General features: G+C 37.1%; 2 protein-coding genes across 2 annotated transcripts; both read left to right on the top strand.

Moving 5' to 3' along the window:
- Positions 1 to 279: 279 nt before the first annotated feature.
- On the top strand, positions 280 to 8224 carry LOC306764049 (rabphilin-3A-like; the record flags this gene model as incomplete). Its single annotated transcript, XM_079251068.1, has 17 exons — positions 280 to 353; positions 477 to 488; positions 1021 to 1146; positions 1230 to 1359; positions 1467 to 1550; positions 1636 to 1804; positions 3363 to 3545; positions 3674 to 3844; positions 6244 to 6323; positions 6461 to 6535; positions 6774 to 6883; positions 6990 to 7116; positions 7199 to 7255; positions 7373 to 7527; positions 7621 to 7702; positions 7861 to 7957; positions 8053 to 8224. The coding sequence occupies 17 exons, from the start codon at positions 280 to 282 to the stop codon at positions 8181 to 8183; spliced, it is 1863 nt and encodes a 620-aa protein (XP_079107194.1). The 3' UTR covers positions 8184 to 8224.
- Positions 8225 to 11497: 3273 nt separating this feature from the next.
- On the top strand, positions 11498 to 18176 carry LOC306764519 (group 3 secretory phospholipase A2-like; the record flags this gene model as incomplete). The annotated part of the gene is made up of 6 exons (XM_079251694.1): positions 11498 to 11789; positions 12774 to 12906; positions 13580 to 13714; positions 14428 to 14675; positions 16669 to 16798; positions 18050 to 18176. The coding sequence occupies 6 exons, from the start codon at positions 11498 to 11500 to the stop codon at positions 18174 to 18176; spliced, it is 1065 nt and encodes a 354-aa protein (XP_079107820.1).
- Between the last annotated feature and the right edge of the window lie 1069 nt (positions 18177 to 19245).

Raw genomic sequence — 19245 nt, 5'->3', positions numbered from 1 at the left:
CACTGACATATGGGGTTGTGTTATGATGCTGAGATTAACAAGGGAGTATTCTGCTGCAAAACCATTTTGAGATGATAATTAAGGCAGTGCTGCATTGATATGAAAAAAAAGTTTAAGGACAGCCACAGTGCAAAGCAATACATTCCAGCAGCTCTAAGTGCAGAATTTACTTTCTTTTTTATCAGTTAAACTTGCACAAAAACCTCTGCTGATTGCAGAACTCATATCTGTTTTACAGTACTTTTGTACCCATCCACCTGCCAGCTGCAATAGTGCAGCATGACTGATACAGTGATGAGCAGTGGCTCAGGTCGCTGGGTGTCCAACGACAGGCAGAGGAGCACACACGCAAGGTAAGTGTGCTTTTCAGGTTATTTTTGTCTTGGCATCCCTTTCTAACAGGAATGCCAACAATTAACTTTGCCATCCCTTTTTTTCAATCTACATCTAACTCTGAAATCTGATCGATGACACAGTGATAAAGAGCAGTAAGTAGATAAACTCCACTTGTATCTGTATTATCTATTTACATAATGCGACATTCCTGAAGGCAGCATACTATTTTGATGCTGTGAATCAGAGCTGGCCCAAGGCATAAGCCCCCCCCATAACACTAAATACACTTACAGTGTCAAGATTTAAGACTGATTTTTCTATTTTCCTTGTTTTATATAGATATATATCTGGTATTGTCATTATGCTTGTGTGTCAACCATGAAAATTTACTGGATGACAGACAAATAATGCAAATTAGTGGCATGTGTTACAAAAACAAGGTACAGAATGATCAAGCAACACTATTTAAGCACCGAGGTGCTGTGGTAGTCGGGCCCCCTAATTAAATTCGAGTTAGGCTCCCATAAAACTTGGGATGGCTCTGCTGTGAAGGCATGTTCAAACATTCATTTTGTTGCTCTTTTTGTTGAAACACTGAAAATGACATGTCTGTGCACAAATGTATGAGTACAGCAGTGAAATTATATAGCCTATCCTCAACTTAAGACTGTGTTTGACTGATAGGGGCAACTGGACCATACAGCAAGGCACTGGTTCTGGCCCAGACCTGACAGATGAAGAGAAGGAGATTATAAATGGTGTGATTGCCCGTGCTGAGAAAATGGAAGCCATGGAACAGGAGAGAATTGGGTGAGAGTTTGTAAAACGTGTACATGATGGTTATTCTGTCGGCATTTATTTGGATCTGTATTTTCTATTTTGTGTTAATGCAGGCGCCTAATAAACCGCCTAGATGACATGAAGAAGACTGTATGTGGAGATGGAGTATCCCGCTGTTTGGTGTGTGGAGAGCAGCTGGGCTCACCTGGGGTCAGCTCAGTGGTGTGTGAGGACTGCAAAAAAGTAAGGAAATGTAACACAAGGGCACATTGCCCATGTTTCCACTGCCGCTCTTGCTAAAGGTTGGAAAAACATTGGTAATTTAGAATAATTCTGTATTTATTGTGTAGAGCATGTGTACTAAATGTGGCACACAGTGTGGCAGTCGGCCACGTGCTGTGTGGCTTTGCAAGATCTGCAGAGAACAGCGAGAGGTAAGTGCAGCACACTAAAGGGAAAATTAAAAAATAAGATCGACTTGGTAAGCCTGGAACTCATTGAGTATTTTCTGATGCACAGGTGTGGAAGAGGTCTGGTGCCTGGTTCTTTAAAGGTTTTCCCAAGCATTTTCTACCATCACCTATGCCGTTGTCTAAAGCAAAGGAGATGGGTTCCCAGGAGGCAGCAGAACCTCAGAGGCCAGCGGCCTCTCAGCCTCAGGGGGCAGTAACCCAAACACAACAAGGAGGTAAAAAGTTTTGCCTAAAATTATACTATCTTGACTGTTCATTATTGATTTCTATACTGGACAGCTTGGAGGTGCCGCTGTTTGTTTTTGCTTTGTTTTTTTACATCTAGTTTTACTGTCTTTCTTAGGTCTGAGTCGGAGTCAGGCTCCTACCTCTGATCAGCAAGTTTCAGGCAAGTTTTCAGATTTATATCTCTAAAGCGAGACCTGCTTGTCTGTAATGTTACCTCTGTTATTTAAACAATCTTTATTATAATCATAAGCAACTTTCGATCTCTATATACTTGAACAGTTTTACTTACTTGATTAAAAAAGAAAGAAACAGATTGCATTCTTAAATTACTGCGACACCTTTAATAATCTTGTGTCTGAAGTGTTTCACTTTAGCTCTGGTCTCTTTAGGACCTAGTTTGTCCCTTCTTATCAGTTGGTTGATTTTGCACTGTGGTCTGGAAAGCAGCTATATATACTGTTAAAAATGTGCAAAAAAGTTTGAATTTTACTTGTCTTGCTTTTGCTGATCTGAGCATCTTAAGGAGCTTCCCATTTATTCTGGTCAGTTGCCAGAAATAGTGACACTGCTTCTGTTTACCAAAACAAGGAGCTTGCAATGAATTTTAATAAAGCAGTAACTCTGCAGACCTTTTTTATGCTAAAGTATATGAGTTCTCCTCTATTTTTGAGTTAGGGTACAAACTATGACAAAGAAAATGGGCATATTTTCCTTTCAAGGTATTTATGCTAAAATTGCCAGAGCTGAGGACCTGGCTGACAGACATGTAGTGTACCATTGGCTTCACCAAAAGCAAACCTTTTTTTAACCTTTTGTTGCAGTTACAGATTTCACAGGCTAAATTTAAACTTAATTTTAAATACATAAAACAATGTAAGCTTCCGAGTAAGTGGCCGGACACCTGCAAGTCATTCATATAAGAAGTATGATCTCTTTTTTGTAATTCTGAGTTTTACATTTTATATACAGTAATATGATGTTTTTTTCTATTTCTGTGAAAAAAATCCCCTCTAATTCTTCTAAAGCACAACCTTTTTGGCCTCTTTGAATCAGCTTTTCCTTTCATGTAACCACACCTTTCATTTCTCTGTTTCCAACTATCAAACCTTTCATCTGCCTCCCAAATTTGGCAGTTCCGCTCACTGTTGCAGTGGAGGGGGATGAGGCCCCTATTAAACAGTCGGAAGATGCATGCTGTGACATGGAATGAGCCTCCAGGTGGTGCTGGCATGACGGGTCGCACAGCTTCATTTCACACTTTCAGCGTGATTACCTGTGCACTGTGATTTCCTCACAAAAGAGGGGGGTTGCGTTAGAACTCCGACTATATGGCTGCTGTGTGTACAGGCATCGGCTGCCACAGCTTGCTGTAGTGTATGTAGGTCAATGCCTTTGCGATGAAAAAACTGCAACATCAAAAGCATCCTGAAACTCGGCAGCGTTGCAGATTCCAATGCAGTAAAGGCCATAAGTGGGCTGATTATGCATTTTTCCCATTCACACAGTGTAAGTCTCTGTGTTTAACTAATTCATGCTTAATTTTAGGTGCAGAGCAAAAGGGCCGAACTAGTTACCCACCTGTAGCCCCGAAACCAGTTATAAAAATGGCCACAGGAGGGGCTGGGCCTGAAGAGGTGGGTCAGGGCAGTCCAGTGGTGATGAAGAAGATGGTCCCTGTGCAGAGCTCTAGACCACAGTCTGCTGCTTCATCCGCCATTGCCCAGCAGGGTGAGGGCATACATTTGCTCACATCCTTATAAAAAGTCTGATTTTTTTTTTTTTTACCAAATATTACATCAACAGTGATGTCATTTTGTGCAGTGTTATATGACTAAACATGGTTTCGGGTCCTACAGCAGGAGATGGAGGTGGTCATTCTTCTGGTGCAGCTCCTCCAGAGCAGAAAGCACCTCCTGCTGTAAGAGAAGACAGGAGGCCTGCTGCCTATAATGCCCCTCCTCCCCGACAGCAGCTTGCCCCAGCTGAGGATGAGGAAGAGGCCAATGACTATGACTCGGATGAAGCAAGTGAGTTCACCATCTGCTTTCACTTTATCATTTTTGTAAAGTTCAGTTTCGTTTAATTTTGTGAGCAGTTTGACATTTGTGTCTTTTTTTTCACTTATAAAAGGAAGAGAGAAAATTGATTTTTTTTCTTTTATTGTACCATCTTTTGTTGCAGCATGACTTATTTGGTGTGACTGTCTTTAATCTAGCATCATTGCTGTTCTCCCCAGGGATACAAAATCATGCTCGATATTTACATTTTGATATGCTTGTAAGAATTCCTCTGCAATTCTCCTATAAATTGACCAGTGGTCCTCCTGGCTAACAAAGGAGCAAAGCAAAGCCTAATATGTTATCGCAACATGAAAATCCAAACCATAGAACCAAATGTTGAACATAAGAATAACATGAGTGATAAATAATAATTTATTATATATAAAGATAGACTTTTATTTATTTATTTATTTATTTTTATCATTTTTTTTTAAATAAATCCCATTTTAACAATGAAAGTAGTATCAAGCCTTCTATCTCTTTCACCCGGAGCACCGAATGGACTTTATTCTTTCTCAGCGGAGTTGGATTTAATTTATTTTTATTGAGGTCTGGGACTTTGGAGCTGTTCAAATAATTTGATATTCAACCGAGCTAACAAGTTATAGATTCTCGTAGTGTTGGATCTATTCCCTGGTGTAAGGGGAACATAGCAGAAATAGTAATAGTTTTATGTGCCAGTTCTCTGAGGAGACGTAATCTTAATTATGTCCTCAGGTATCAGACTGGTAGCAGTACCCTCCTTTATATATATATATATATATATATATATATATATATATATATATATATATATATATATATATATATATGTATATGTATATGCTCACAGGGTGAGCTTGTGTGTGTGGTTTTTTTTTGTTACAACAATATTTGTTTGTTTGTAAGTCAATCAACTTCATTTTTCAGTGCCAATACTAATAGTAATCTAGTAGTGTTCAAACACAGTTTATCAGTTTTATTTGAATTTTTAGTCCCCATCTATTACAGGACTATAATGATAAGAAGAAGGATACATATGTAAATTCCACCACAGAGAGACTTGCTGTTCTTGGTCTTTTCAGCAGAAAATGTATGTGCATATATTTGTACCACAATCTGAAACCAACAAAACTAGGCTTGTTATTTTTCCTTTACTTAGTTCCAAATCAGGTTTTATTTTTAATGGTAAACAATGAAAAGGCTACATGCTAAATGGACTTGTACTTCTATAGTGCTTTTCTAGTCATGCAGACCACTCAAAGTGCTTTACACTACTTGTCACATTCACCCATTCACTCATCCTGTGATAGGCAAATCAGGGGGCAACTTGGGGTTCAAGTGTCCTAGGACACTTTGGCCTGTTAGGGGAAGCCTGGAATTGATCCCCCAATTTTCCAGTTGAAGGACAACTGCCCTTCCTCCTGAGCTACAGCTGCCCCAAATTTTTTTTTTTTTTTTTTTTTTTTTTTTTTTGTATGTTAGCTACATGTTAGCACTTGTTCAGATGTTCATCCTTTTATGCATAGATTAATAAAATTCAGTGCCACGTATGCAGTGATACCTTTTTGTTTATTAGTGGTAAAAAGAACTATACAATGTAAATATTTTTTTAAATAATTCTATATAATTTTCTTTTATTATCATGAAAGCAAACTTGCATAAATACAATGAATGTATTTATGTTCAGTTATATCATATATTTATTTATTCTTCAGTGAATAATAATGTATTGGATGACTCATTAATCTCTCCCAAAGTGATGCATTTACAAATATAGAATCCTCATTCATGAATATGCAATAAAAAAGCTTAAAAATAGGTGTCCACCATAGTGACCACTGTGCATGAAAGGGTTAATATTGAGCTGAAGGCACCAATTTTGTTAAGCGAAGTATTGCAGGTCAGCTAGTATGGCTTTAAACTTCTAAAAAACATTGTGTCTTTGGAATCAGGGTGGATTTAAACATGGAGAGATGTATTGCCATATTAGAAAATTAACAGATGACATTTGATTTTTCGTCCCTAAGCAGCTAGCTATGCAAGGCAATAAAAGCTCCTCTGAAGAAAATGTGTGTGGGCAGCATCTCATTTTTATTTTTTTTCTGTTCTGAATTTACTCCTTAGAGTCTTGAATGTTTATTGAATTTCTTTCATGCTATGCACTCGTAGATTTCATAGATTCCCCTTTTGTTTTCTTACTGTTTACTGATAAGCGAAAGTCAAAACTTTCTGTCCACCCTTGTCTTAGTCACACCTTAATTCAATAGATGAGAGTTGCTTAATTACAAGAAGATATTTTCATCTATCCAGACTTGTAATTATTTTTTAGCAGGCTTGCTGTCTCCATGTATTCTAATGAAATGACTGTGTCGGGTCTCTTTCAGCCACACTCGGTTCTCTTGAGTTCAGTCTTTTCTACGAGCAGGAAAGCAACAGCCTCCACTGTAGCATCATCAAAGCAAAGGTATCGCGGTTCCACCTCATTCTGTCACACAAAGGGACAATTTCAACCAAGTGGTTTATGTTAAAAGCTCTTAAATGGCCCATGGCCTAATTGCTCTGTGCTGTTAGTGATATGATGCTCTTTTTTTTCCTCTTCAGGGACTAAAGCCAATGGACTCAAATGGTCTGGCAGATCCCTATGTGAAGCTTCATCTGCTGCCAGGAGCTAGCAAGGTAAAATTCACACCTAAAGAGTAATTTAATAGAAAGAAACCCATTTTGGTTCTTTTATACCCCTTTGATTTGATGAGAAATCTCTGTAAAAGCTGAAGCCTGACATCTTGTGGTGGCTTGTAATTGATTTATAAAAAACAAAACAAAAAACATTTGGATGAAGATTGTCTAAAAAAAAAAAAAGGGGGGGAAAAAAGGGGAATTTTTTTCATGTCCTAATCTGTCTGGGATCCAACAGTCTAACAAGTTACGCACAAAGACTCTGAGAAACACCCGTAACCCTGTGTGGAATGAGACGCTCACCTACCATGGCCTCACAGATGAAGACATGCAGCGCAAGACCCTCAGGTGGGTAATATATCAGTCAGACTTAGCAGGAACAGCCTTATTTTTCTGTGTTAAACTTGTTGACTTATTTAAAGGCATAGTGAACTAATTTCTTTGATTTCTTCAGGCTCTCTGTCTGCGATGAGGACAAATTCGGGCACAATGAGTTTATTGGGGAAACCAGGGTGGCACTGAAGAAACTGAAGATGAATCAGAAAAAAAATTTCAATGTCTGTTTAGAGAGAGTTGTGCCTGTGAGTGAGACAGTCAGAAACCAAACAATGTTTCATTCTCTTTGAGTGGCTGACTTATTGACTCCCATTTTCCTGCTTGCAGACAAAGAGAACTGCGACAGCTGGAGCCGCCAGAGGGATCGCACTCTATGAAGATGAGGCAATGATTTTGTTCCTAAACATGTCCAAACGTGACAAATTCCTCCAGAAGTTCATCTTCAGAAATGTTGTCATTAATCCTGCTGAAATACTTTTCTCCCCTTTTGCACTGCTTTAGCCAGGGAAAGATGGCACCGAGGTAGAAGAGCGTGGTCGGATTCTGATCTCCCTCATGTACAGCACCCAGCAGAATCGTCTCATTGTGGGTGTCGTGCGCTGTGTTCATTTGGCTGCCATGGATGCTAATGGCTACTCTGATCCGTATGTCAAAATGTAGGTAGAGCAGATCAAAAAGAGCTTCTTAAACTGTTATTTAATGACTCCAGGGATCGTATTAATTCGATTCTATTCATGTGTAATTTGCAGATGTCTGAAACCTGACATGGGGAAGAAGGGCAAGTGCAAAACACAAATCAAGAAGAGGACTTTAAATCCTGAGTTTAATGAGGTTTGCAAGACAGCTCAAGATATATAACTTTATTAAATACTTTTAAAAATTAAGGATGGCTAAACTTATAGGAATGAAATTACTTAATAATTATCAAACAACTGTCACCATACCAAAAGTGTTTTATTAAAATTCTGTATATCTGGATACATTTTTAGGAATTCAGCTATGACATCAAACACAGTGAACTGGCCAAGAAGATGTTAGACATATCTGTGTGGGATTATGATATCGGGAAGTCCAATGATTACATAGGTAAATATTTAATCAGCATCGCTGCTTTTATGCAGTAAGATCCAAATGTCAGCTGTTGGCTCAATGTCTCTTTAACCTACCTTCCTCCATGACAGGTGGTTGTCAACTGGGTATCACCGCCAAAGGCGAGAGGCTGAAGCACTGGTATGAGTGCTTGAAGAACAAGGACAAGAAGATTGAGCGCTGGCACACCTTGTTTAATGAGAATCACGTTGCTAGTGATTAACCTTACAGCATGGGTTTACACATATTTTCCCAATCAGTTTTTATTCATATCACTTTTAGCCATGTTGTAGATTTTATTTATAATTTCTTGCCATCACACAGCCCAAGCTTAAGTTTGTCCCTTCCCTTCATTTAGAACAATTTCCTCCCTGTTTTCATATGAGCAATTTCTCTGCCTGTACTGACACTGGACCTGCCTCTGGCACAAATCACAGTGGAAATTAATTTGAAGTTTCATTAAAATGACTAAGACACATGTCACTGAACAGCTGCACAAAGGCTCTCATGCCTGTCAGTGATGGTACAAATTTCTCAGAACTCGACATATTCTTCACTAAAGGAAATTAAGTTTGAATCGCAGCAGCACAAAAGAAGTAAAGCAATATGTTATGGCATCTGAGGTGAGATTCATTGTTCAAGCTCACAAAAGACTTGATGAAGCTCATGTCATGAAATTAATTAGACTGTTAGGATATTATTTGAACTTTCTCATGAGATTCCAAAATGCTTCGTGCAACATGTAGAACTGTTTAAGCATGCCAAGCTACACACACGGAACGAAACACAGCTGCACTTTATAATACTTCAGCTGTATGAACATATTGTATATTTACATAAAGAAATGTTTACATACTGATACATTGCTCAGGTTAGGATAGACATCTAATATGACAGATGATTCATAAGTGAGTGGACCATGAGCTAGCTGGATATTTAATCAGTTGCTGTTAAGTTGTGATTTATAAATATGAGGGCACATCTATTTAGCTTAGCAAGAGGTTTTATGTAGTTTTATTGAAATAGTGCATTTTCAGAAACAGGAACTAATCCTTGTGATTTTCCATTAGTTTCTTTGTTGTGTTGCTACATGGCAGGAAAAAAAATTATCCTATTCTGCCATCTTTGCTCCTTTGAAGCTTGCGGTTTACTCTGACACCTCTGAGGTTTTCTACTGCAGTGTTTACACCGATTGCAAGCAGTTATTTTTCTTACAGATACCCAGAATAAATCTGGCTGGCCCGCTCAATGATGAGAGAAGGGTGAACAGGTTATGTCAAAAGTATGTGCAGCTTTACCTGCATGCACTGTGCTTGTGACTCTCATGTGCCTGGGGCAATCATGGCCCGCTTTAACCCCAACATGCCCTTTTCATAAAGCAGGGTGCTTTTCCCTCTGCCACACCCTAATCATTCAGTGCTTTAGTGCGTGTTTGTTCACTAATCACAGCAAACCAAGGAAAGCACACCTTACAAAGTGGAATGACCTCAATTTATACAGCTTTCTGCAAGTTATTCCATTGACAGAAGAAAGACAAAAACAAAACATCCTATGCATGAAATGTCTTGTGGTTCAAGATATATATACTTTGTAAGAAATCAATCTATCGTAATTTCATTAATGTTTACACTTGTTTACATTCCTACTGATACTGAATACACAGTACAAGCGGCCATACTCTGCATGACTATGATAACTGTGGTGTAAATTGAATAAACTGGTTTGATAGCATCCACAGGGTTTACTTATAATCAGCTAGGCATAAGAGCTTGTACAACTCTGTCAGTAGCAGACCGAGATCAGTCTCAGTATTTGATTGTGAGGTCCTGTGCACACACATACACATTCAAATCTTTACAAATGTCTTGTTTTCTCTGTGAAGCCACTGTGCCCTCTTGTGGCAGTTAGATCACGCACACACCAGAATTACACTGCACTACATCAGCAACTGTGATCATCGCCTGATGATTATCCATTGATGTTTGAAAAAAGAAGAAAAAAAATAGGCTTTTCTGAGCTAAACTCACTGTTGTCTACTTGATTCTACCGGTACAGTGGAATGTTCCTTAATCTCTGTATTTGTACATAGATAGTGCATGCAGTTAAAATATGTATGTTTGCAAATAACTTTGCATGTAAAGATTTTGCAGAGAGTTTACACAGACCAATAAAATCGAATGAAAAGCAACATGTCTTGTGAATATGTTAGAAACTGATATCAAACTGATATCAAGATTGATTATTGAGAATAATAATAAAAAGAAATGGGAAAACACCCATTATAATTTTATGACCACTTAGTCAGATGTGACTGATGATTGTGCTAACTAAGCATGAATGTGAAACATTGGAAGTTGGCGTATGAGAAAAAAGGTGAAGCTTCATCCGCAGAGGTGGAAAATAATGAAATATTCTCACTAAATACTGTTAATTAAAATGGGTCAGTTCTCCCTCTTTGCTTTTACAGTATGGGAACTTAGACTAAAATACAGTTTTCCAACCTGTTTGGCCTCTGATATCTTATAAAAAGCTTATGAGTCCTGCTTTAGATTCCACTGAGCTGTTCAGTTGGATAAATAAGTGAGTGTATATTTATATATCTATATATATATATATATGTGTGTGTGTGTGTGTGTGTGTGTGTGTGTGTGTATTTATATATATTTATATATGTGTGTGTGTGTGTGTATGCATGTGCACAGATTTTCTTATATAAGTTCCATTATTCACCTTATGCACCTTTTGTTTTCAAGGTGTCCCTGAATAGAAAACTATATAAATTTGTAGTTCAGTTGTAGGCACTAATAATATATTTCATGTGTTCAGTTCAAATGACAAAACAGAAAATTTTACTTTATTCCCTGAACACTGTTAAGTAACATCTAAATTTCAATCTTATTTTCCAGATGAATAGTTATTGTCAGTGAACAGAAGGCATCACTGCATGTTAGTAAATTCTATTATAACGTTGAAATCTTATCTGTAGCAGGCCAGTGGTGTTTTAATCCTCATACAATAGCCACAATAAACTAGATTTTTTTTTATTTTTTATCTTACCATAGGAATGTGGACACAACAACCAGTATTGGGACCTCATAAAAATAGTGAAATAACTTAAGACTCACATAGGTGCACACAAAGACACGTGTGCAAAACTGAGTGTCAGATTTCTGCATATAGGCAGACCAATGAAAACACTTCTCAATCCCATATTTTCATCAAAGACTCAACCTGAGGCAGACACATGTAAACCGGCCGGTGCAGAAACATGTGCTAACAAATGTGGAAATTTTGGTCACTTCAGAGATCCATTGATAGTCTGAAACTGGACTGTTTCCACGCTTATAAATTGAGATGGAAAGCGGATGTCTTCTTCAAGCTGTTCTCGTCTTAGTGTCGGTCTTTCTATCTTCAGATGTGACCGGATCGAGTCTTTCTTGTTTTAGATCGAGTCCTGCTGACGGACAGACTCGCATTACCTTCCTGCACCAAGACACAGCTGGTGAGCGCTCCTTGTACCTCACTATGTGGTCCGATATGAGACTGGTAGCATGCCACATATTTTCCAGTACACATGCTACGGAAGAATATCGCGCTCTGTGCAATAAAAACCAAACCTGGGATGAGGAAGTTAGCGAGACGTTTAATGTCAGCAGGGTGCTGACTGTGGATGCTCCGTGCGCGCTTGTGCCTTCTGGCGCGCCGGAGTTTACCAGGCGCACACATGAAGATGGGACGGAGAGAGAAGTTCGGAGGAAACGCTCTTTGATATTGCCAGGAACATTGTGGTGCGGCCGTGGAAGCAAAGCGGTTGGATATCAGCAGTTAGGTGAGGATGATGAATTTGATTGATATGTGGCATGTTCGTGGGATAAGAAGATTGTGATGTGTAATGAGAAATAGGCGATGAGTAAGAGATAAAGCACTTTAATGATAAGAAGACAACCGCTACCGACCTGAGGGGATTGTGGATGCTCCAGTTTCTTCTCGTTAAAATCTACCACTTTTGTCACGGCTGCACTTTCACAGTCCCATTCTTTCACATTTACGAAATACAGTAACATACGTGCAATATTGAAAAGATTTTGTTCCAAATCCAAATTTGAACTAAAATAATCTGCTCTCTGATTGGACAGTTTGATTTGCCATTGGGGCCACAAATCCGCATCTGCAACTTTAGTTTTGCGCAGAAGTTTCACATAAACATATATGGAAAAGCACTTCGATTTCTCTCTCTCTCTCTCTCTCTCTCTCTCTCTCTCTCTCTCTCTCTCTCTCTCTCTCTCTCTCTCTCTCTCTCTCTCTCTCTCACTGAAGTTGTTTTTAAACATTCATTTACAGTTGTAACATCATTATATTGAGACAATATGATAATAAGATCAACAGCATAACAAAAAAAAAAACCCCAAAAAAAACAAAACAACTAAAGTTACACAAAAGAAAACCAGGGAAACACAATAAGATGCTTTGACAAGCACCCACTGGAACCAAGGGGTGTATAGGAAGGATGGGAATATACGAGGAACAGGTGGAATGAGTGTGCAAACAACCAGGTGCGTAGACAAACAGGAAATAAAGCAGAATGGAAAACACAAGCGAGAGGAACTACAAAATAAAACAGGAAAGGGAACCCCAAATAACACTACTCAAAAAAGATCAAGCAAAGCCCACAGACCAAGACAAAATATGTGTAAAGGACTATTTAAATGTATTAATTTATGTTACTTAAAAACATGTTACCTTATCTTAAAGACAATTTGGTTCGATGTAAATTCAATATTTGATTGAGTCTGTATTTTGTTAATGTGCACAGGCATGTTCGAAAATGCAGATAAATGCTGCCGTGAGCACGACTTCTGTCTCCACAACATCCCAGCTTTCAATGTGAAATATGGAGTCTTCAATCCGAACTTTTTCACTGTTTCACTCTGTGACTGTGACAAAAGGTGAGCCTCAAAATGCACCTCATGGAATGCATATTTGGGATTCTACGTATTCATTGCCTCCAGGGAAACTCTTGTGAGCAGTAAATTCACATCTCCTCAAATTTTCCAGGCTGGCAAGGGCACTCAAATAGGAACATATTTGCTTCAAAACAGTGTTACTGTTTGTCTCTCCAGTAAACTCTTGTAATCTCTAGAAAGTTTCTTTTGGTTCGATATTCTTTTTTTTTTTTTTATCATTGTTTGAAAGTGATATGAAACTCTTAATCAACAACTGATAAACAACATTTCACTACAATAAGCCCTACAAAAACTTTTGCTTTCAAGTGTGAACATGTCATATGCTATTTTTTATTTTGTTTGGCACCCATTCCATCAAAACAAACTATTATTTACTCTAACTCAGATGTCTATTTCCCTCTATTCTACAGCTTAACAGGTACATGTTTATTGCATTTGCCCTCCAGTTTTTGCTCATCTACAAGTAACACACATTGACACAAATTTAAGTTCACTTACAAACTCAAACAATGCTAATGGTTGTAAACTTTGGACAAACAAAGTTTAAAAAATGTTCTTAACAAATCAAGGCAGCATTCAAGAATATTTACCCAGCATTTATGTGACACAGTCTGTGTTTTTGCACTTAACACGCTCTCTCTTTACCCTTTACCAGGTTTCGACAGTGCCTTCTGAACATGAATGATAGTATTTCTCATTTGGTGGGTTACAGCTTCTTCAACATCCTACAGGTTCCTTGTTTTGAGTTGAAACATATGAAGCGATGCACAGAGCTGTACTGGTGGGGAATGTAAGTGACAGAAACATGCTGACATTGTCACATGAAGCTGTATTTTCACATTGTTCGGTTTTTGTTAAAGTTGCTGTAAGCCATTAAAAAAAGTTTCTTTTTCTTTCTTTTTTTTTTTTTTAATTAGGTACACGTGCGGCTATAATTGCAAATGTAATTATGTAGTTTGTATTAACATGACAGGCCCTTGAAGAAAATTCAGCTTTTTTAAGATTTGGTTTCAAAATTATCTGGGATATTTTTTAAGTTTAGAAATCCAAATTTGCATTCACCCCCGTAGAGTGTTCAGACCAGTTTAATCAAAATTATTGAATGGAACTTAATTTTATATGGTTTTAAAACTGTGTACATAAACATAAGAACACACATTAGGCAAAAGCAGTAAACTGGGTAAAAAATGCGGGGACACTTACCTTAGTAAGTGAGTCAAATTTCAGAACTTTTTATTTCTCTGCACTTGGGGGAATTTAATAAAACCTGAGGCATAAAAAAGAGAAGATTAATAATAGACAGGAACATTGTGGTTTACAGACAGCCATGTTACTTTACCACCAATTAAAACAGCTTGATACGACTAATCGTATCCAAAATGGAAACAAAAAAATCTCTTTTTAGATGGGTTAATCTGTAAGAAATGTGGTATGACTAAAACCAATCAGATGCTGTTTTCTACTCAGTTCTGTGGTTTAACTAAACACTTTTGCTCTCTGTAGGTGCAAAAGAGCCAAAGTGGCCCCATATGCTGTGTTCAGAAAGCCCCTGCCTTACAGCAACTCCAATGACACAAGCCAATATGTACACACTGGAAGTAACAATTTTGCAAGTAATGAAAAGCAGAATTCAGGAGATAAACCCATGATCAAGCTTTTTAAGAAGTCATCTAAACCCAAACGTAAATGTGGACTGAGAGATACCCCCAGAGGAGACACTTTCTATCGCAGAAGAACAAAGGAGAAAGGATGTAAAAGGCACCAAAAATTGTCCGGAGTAGCACCTTCACAAGAACCTACAGTATCAAGGGCACACACTACCACACAGCCCATGAAAACGGGTCCTTCTAAAAGTAGTTCACTTATCACAAATAAAAAAAGAGCAAAAAAAAAGACAAGTTTCAGAAAGACCTCATCGAGCTATGAACAGAGAGGCCTTGTCCCTACAAAAGTGCTCACACCCACTGACCAACAAATGCCATCTGCAGCATCCTCAAGCATAACAACATTAACACCGAGACTGAAACTTCCACTGAAGTCAACGTCCGCAGTTGTAGGAGGGAATGAAGCCTTCATAAGCCACCAAGAAGCCACAAATCATAGTGACTACTGTGGCTCCATCCTGCCAGTAAGGAATGACACTTCTCATTCACACTGTAAAAGTGGCGTGAAACCAGAAAAGGCACCAAACAGAACAACTGTTACTCTGGCCAAAACAATCAAAAAGAATAAACAGTCATCACTTCTCAAAAAGGCGACAGAAAGGTCAAGACAGGACACTTCACTAACGTTCCCGAGAACAGTTACTCCTGCTACACCAGTCGCAACAAAGCTGAGGACTACAATTTCTCATCAAAAATATGGAAAGTCACAGGAGTGGGTAGATTTCTATCCCCTGTGGAACAGTACAAGCCAGGAGCCGTTGGGTAGTACCATAGCAAAAAGCACCCCTACAGAGAAAAGCCCAACACAAAATAGTGCACTGCGTAATGTGACAGGTAAGTGAATACAGCCGCTGCCACCAGACCTTGAACTGTAATATTTAGAGGCTGAGGAAAAAAAAAAACCAAAAAAAAAAAAACAACCAAAAAACAGAACACTGTCATATTAAGGATAACTAAATAAGGTTGTAATAAGGCACACTGTGTGAAGAATGACTTGTGAAAAGGTGTTCAAACTGGTGTGATAAGTAATCTTTTGCTAATACTGAAGTAGCTGCTATTAAAATGCTTATTTTGAGAGAGAATTTATAAATTAGAAGGAGGATTACAGGAGCTGAAGTTTAGTCTCTTTGAGCAAAGAAAAAAATGAACTTATATATATATATATATATATATATATATATATATATATATATATATATATATATATATATATATATATATATATATATATGTATGTCTGGGGTGTCAGCTTTGGATAAGATGACCAATCCTGTGTCAGTTTAACTCTGACATTCATTTAGTATTAAGTGTTAGAAAAGCACATTTTACATTTCCAAATGTTACTCTTACAAATTTGCACAACACAACTTTATGAGCACAGCTTTGAAGTTTTTTAAGTAACCACAGACAGCTTCAAGGCAGGATCTTCTCACAGCATGGTGTGTCTGGGGGTCTCAGCACAGCACTGCAGAAGAAAATAGGGCCACACACCACAGCTGTGCTAATTTCTATTACCTGGCATACTGACTACTCACTCCTGAGTGTAAAACATGCCCTGTCTGCACTGGTAGGAAAAGCAGTTAATCACCTGTCACCATAGCTACTTAGATTTTGTGCTAACATTAAAAAAAATATTCCATAAACACAGTTTTGTCAATTGAATAAACTTAATTAGACATAGTTTCCCATTTGCATCTCATGTGAGTTTTTTTAGTAAAAGACAACATAAACAACAATAAGGAAACTACTTTTTACAATTATTAGTTCTCCCAGATGAGACACATGGAAAAATGAAGGAAGCTTAGTAGCAGCTTAAAATGCCACAAAAATTCCACAGAATATTGCCTCTAAAAAGTTAGCCGTGGGCATTTTTCCTTTTTGAGGTCATGTTAACAGGTTTTTCATTCCTACAGGTGGAACAGGATGCTAATCACCACCAGTTAAAGTTTCTAAGTATGTTGAAGTAAAGAAGGAGAATTAAACTTTTCTCAGTAAAAAGTATCAATACGCAAACTGCTGTCATGCCAAGGGAGTACATTGAGATATTTTGTGAATGACATGTTTACTTTTGTTTCTGCAGATATTCAGTTACAGTGTCAAAGTCTCAAACATCTGGATGACTGTAAATTCCAAATTCCTCCTCTAGAGAAGAAATATAACCTACAGAACGCGGAGTCAAAGGCCACCTACCACTGTGATTGCACTAGCCGGTAACATGACAACATCATCTACCATCTATTTGGTTTTCTCCATGTTGCATAAATACTCACTGGTCTTACTGATGACAAAATAAATAAATAAAATAAATCAGAATCTTATTTTACAAAAAAAGTGAGGAAAAAAAAAAACAAAACAAAGAGAACAATAACTTAATCCTAAGGTTCATTTCAAGATCAGGAAAAGATAAAAAACAATAAAGATGATGCTTCTTGGTAGAATATTAAAATTACTTTTCTGCTTCATGACTAAGAACTTTGTCTTTTCTTGTGTCTTTACTTATGTATTTCATAACCATATCAATAATTTTGCATTAATGTTACTCCCTAGAAACAGATTCAAATAAAATTGTATCAGGCTGAGGAATTGCATGCAGCAATTAGGCAACTTTTGAACTTTTTTTAAAAAACAAACATTTACATCACTAATGTTGAATGACTGCTGTGCATTTCTGAGCTGTCTCTGTTTCAGCAACCGATGGCATGTAGATTAAATATCCAGAGTAATTCTGGCATTAAAAAAAGAAGAGGCACAGGACATTGTTTTTAGTTTTTTTTTATCAGAAGAGCAATTTTGGGATTCTTAATGTTTTCAAGTGATAGTCCTGAAGGCGCATCTGCTAGTGTTAAGGATGGACAAATTACATCAATAACATTAACATTAGCAGTTAATGTTAATGATCCAACATGTCCTAATTGAAATTAGCAGTTAATGTTAATTACAGACATGTTGCATGTAGGTTTGCAAATTCAAAGACTCAGTAAGATCATTTTTAGTTTAATTGACAGTAAATGCGTAACTGTCAACCCCCTAATGTCTTAGTCTTCTATTTGGCAAATTGCAGCCTTCAGGGTCTGTACTATCTTATTCCTAAAAAGTGAAAAAAAAAAAGTTATTTAATAAGTGAAGTTTCTATAGCTGAAAAATAGAAAAGGAAAAAGTAGATATCAAAATCGTAACAGATTAATTGAAAAAATATTAAAAACAAAAGAAAACCTGTAATTGAAAAAAAAAGTGACATTATTAAATAAATTTTTCTTGGAATTAGAAACTGTTTACAAATAAAAACTTATTCATTTATTGAAGATGATTCACTTATTTATTTTTAATTGATTTATTTAATTCAGAATACATTTCAAAGCCATGTTTAATATTTACTCATGTCCCACATGTTTGATGCTTGTGAAGCTGTAATCTTTTATGCAGTGATAATAGCATCACTTCTTCTTTTGTCTATTTTACAGCTTGGCTGTTGAGATTGAAAGCTTCAAGCAACCCAGCATCCTCCCCTCTCTGTTGGTGGAGTTTGTCTCTCAACAGTGCTTCACTCTGCCAAGTGGGAAAAACTGCAGCCGCAAGAAGAGGTGTTAATCTGTGAAGTGCTTATTCATACCAAATCTCAAGTTTCTTTTTTTTCCTTTTAGTGGCATCACAGCCGATTCCTTGTCTGATGTATCAACATGCTTTACCTGTACAAGAGTTTATAAGGTTCGGCCATCTTAACAATATTTTTATGTCTTTTTTTTTTTTTAGATGTTTTCATGGCTTCAGAAAAGCCGTTGACCTACATAGAGCACTTAAGAAGATAGAAGAAAAAAATGCTGCTGGGATGGAAATTTCACCAAGTGACAATAAAAGACGGATTCCTGTTCGTCTTTATAAGCGATGCTTGAGGCTAGAGAAGAAAGCTGATATTATGGCAAAGCACAAATGATGGAAGATTGAGCTGCTATGTACGGCAGCAGCTAGAAATGTTTGAAAGTAACAAATTCCATGCAAAATTTGTCACTTTCTCTTATATCTTGTAAAATGGAAAATTATATTTTATTACTCAAATCTTACAATATTAAAAGATATTTGTGTATATGTCTTTATAGTGTTGTAGCATATACATAACTAATGAAGATCTATAAGAAAAAGCTGCAAACAAAATCTGATTACGTAATGAAAAGAAACGTAATATAATCTCTTCTCCTTTTTGTCTGTTAGTTATGATTACATCTGATTTAAAGTTATCTGCAACAGTAATTTTCACAGATGATTAAAAAGTCCAATTTTATTAGCACTAAATAAAACATGATACACCAAAACACCTAGCTCTCTGGTAGTTAAAATATCCTGAAACCAAGCCCTAAACAAACCTACTACCAGAGTATTTATTCTTGTTCTAAACTTACATCAGCTTGTTATGCTAAAGACATTCACCGTGGTATTATTTGATTAATTTAATTTCTATTTACTAATTTCTCCAGATTTGGAATTATGTAAAGTCTATATAAAATCTTTGCCAGCACATGCCAAAGACATTCAATAGGCATCGATGTGTGAAATTAATGTCTACCTGAACCACTCTTTCACAGTTTTTTTTTTTGTTTTACATTGATTAAAAACTTTTTGATGAAATATTTTGGTCTTTCTATGTGTTTACTAACCAAAACAA

This window comes from Telmatherina bonti (assembly GCF_933228915.1).
Source record: "Telmatherina bonti genome assembly, chromosome: 13".
Lineage (NCBI taxonomy): Eukaryota > Metazoa > Chordata > Actinopteri > Atheriniformes > Telmatherinidae > Telmatherina > Telmatherina bonti.
The sequence above is the reverse complement of the archived record's forward strand: the minus strand, read 5'-3'. Positions and strand labels throughout refer to the sequence as shown.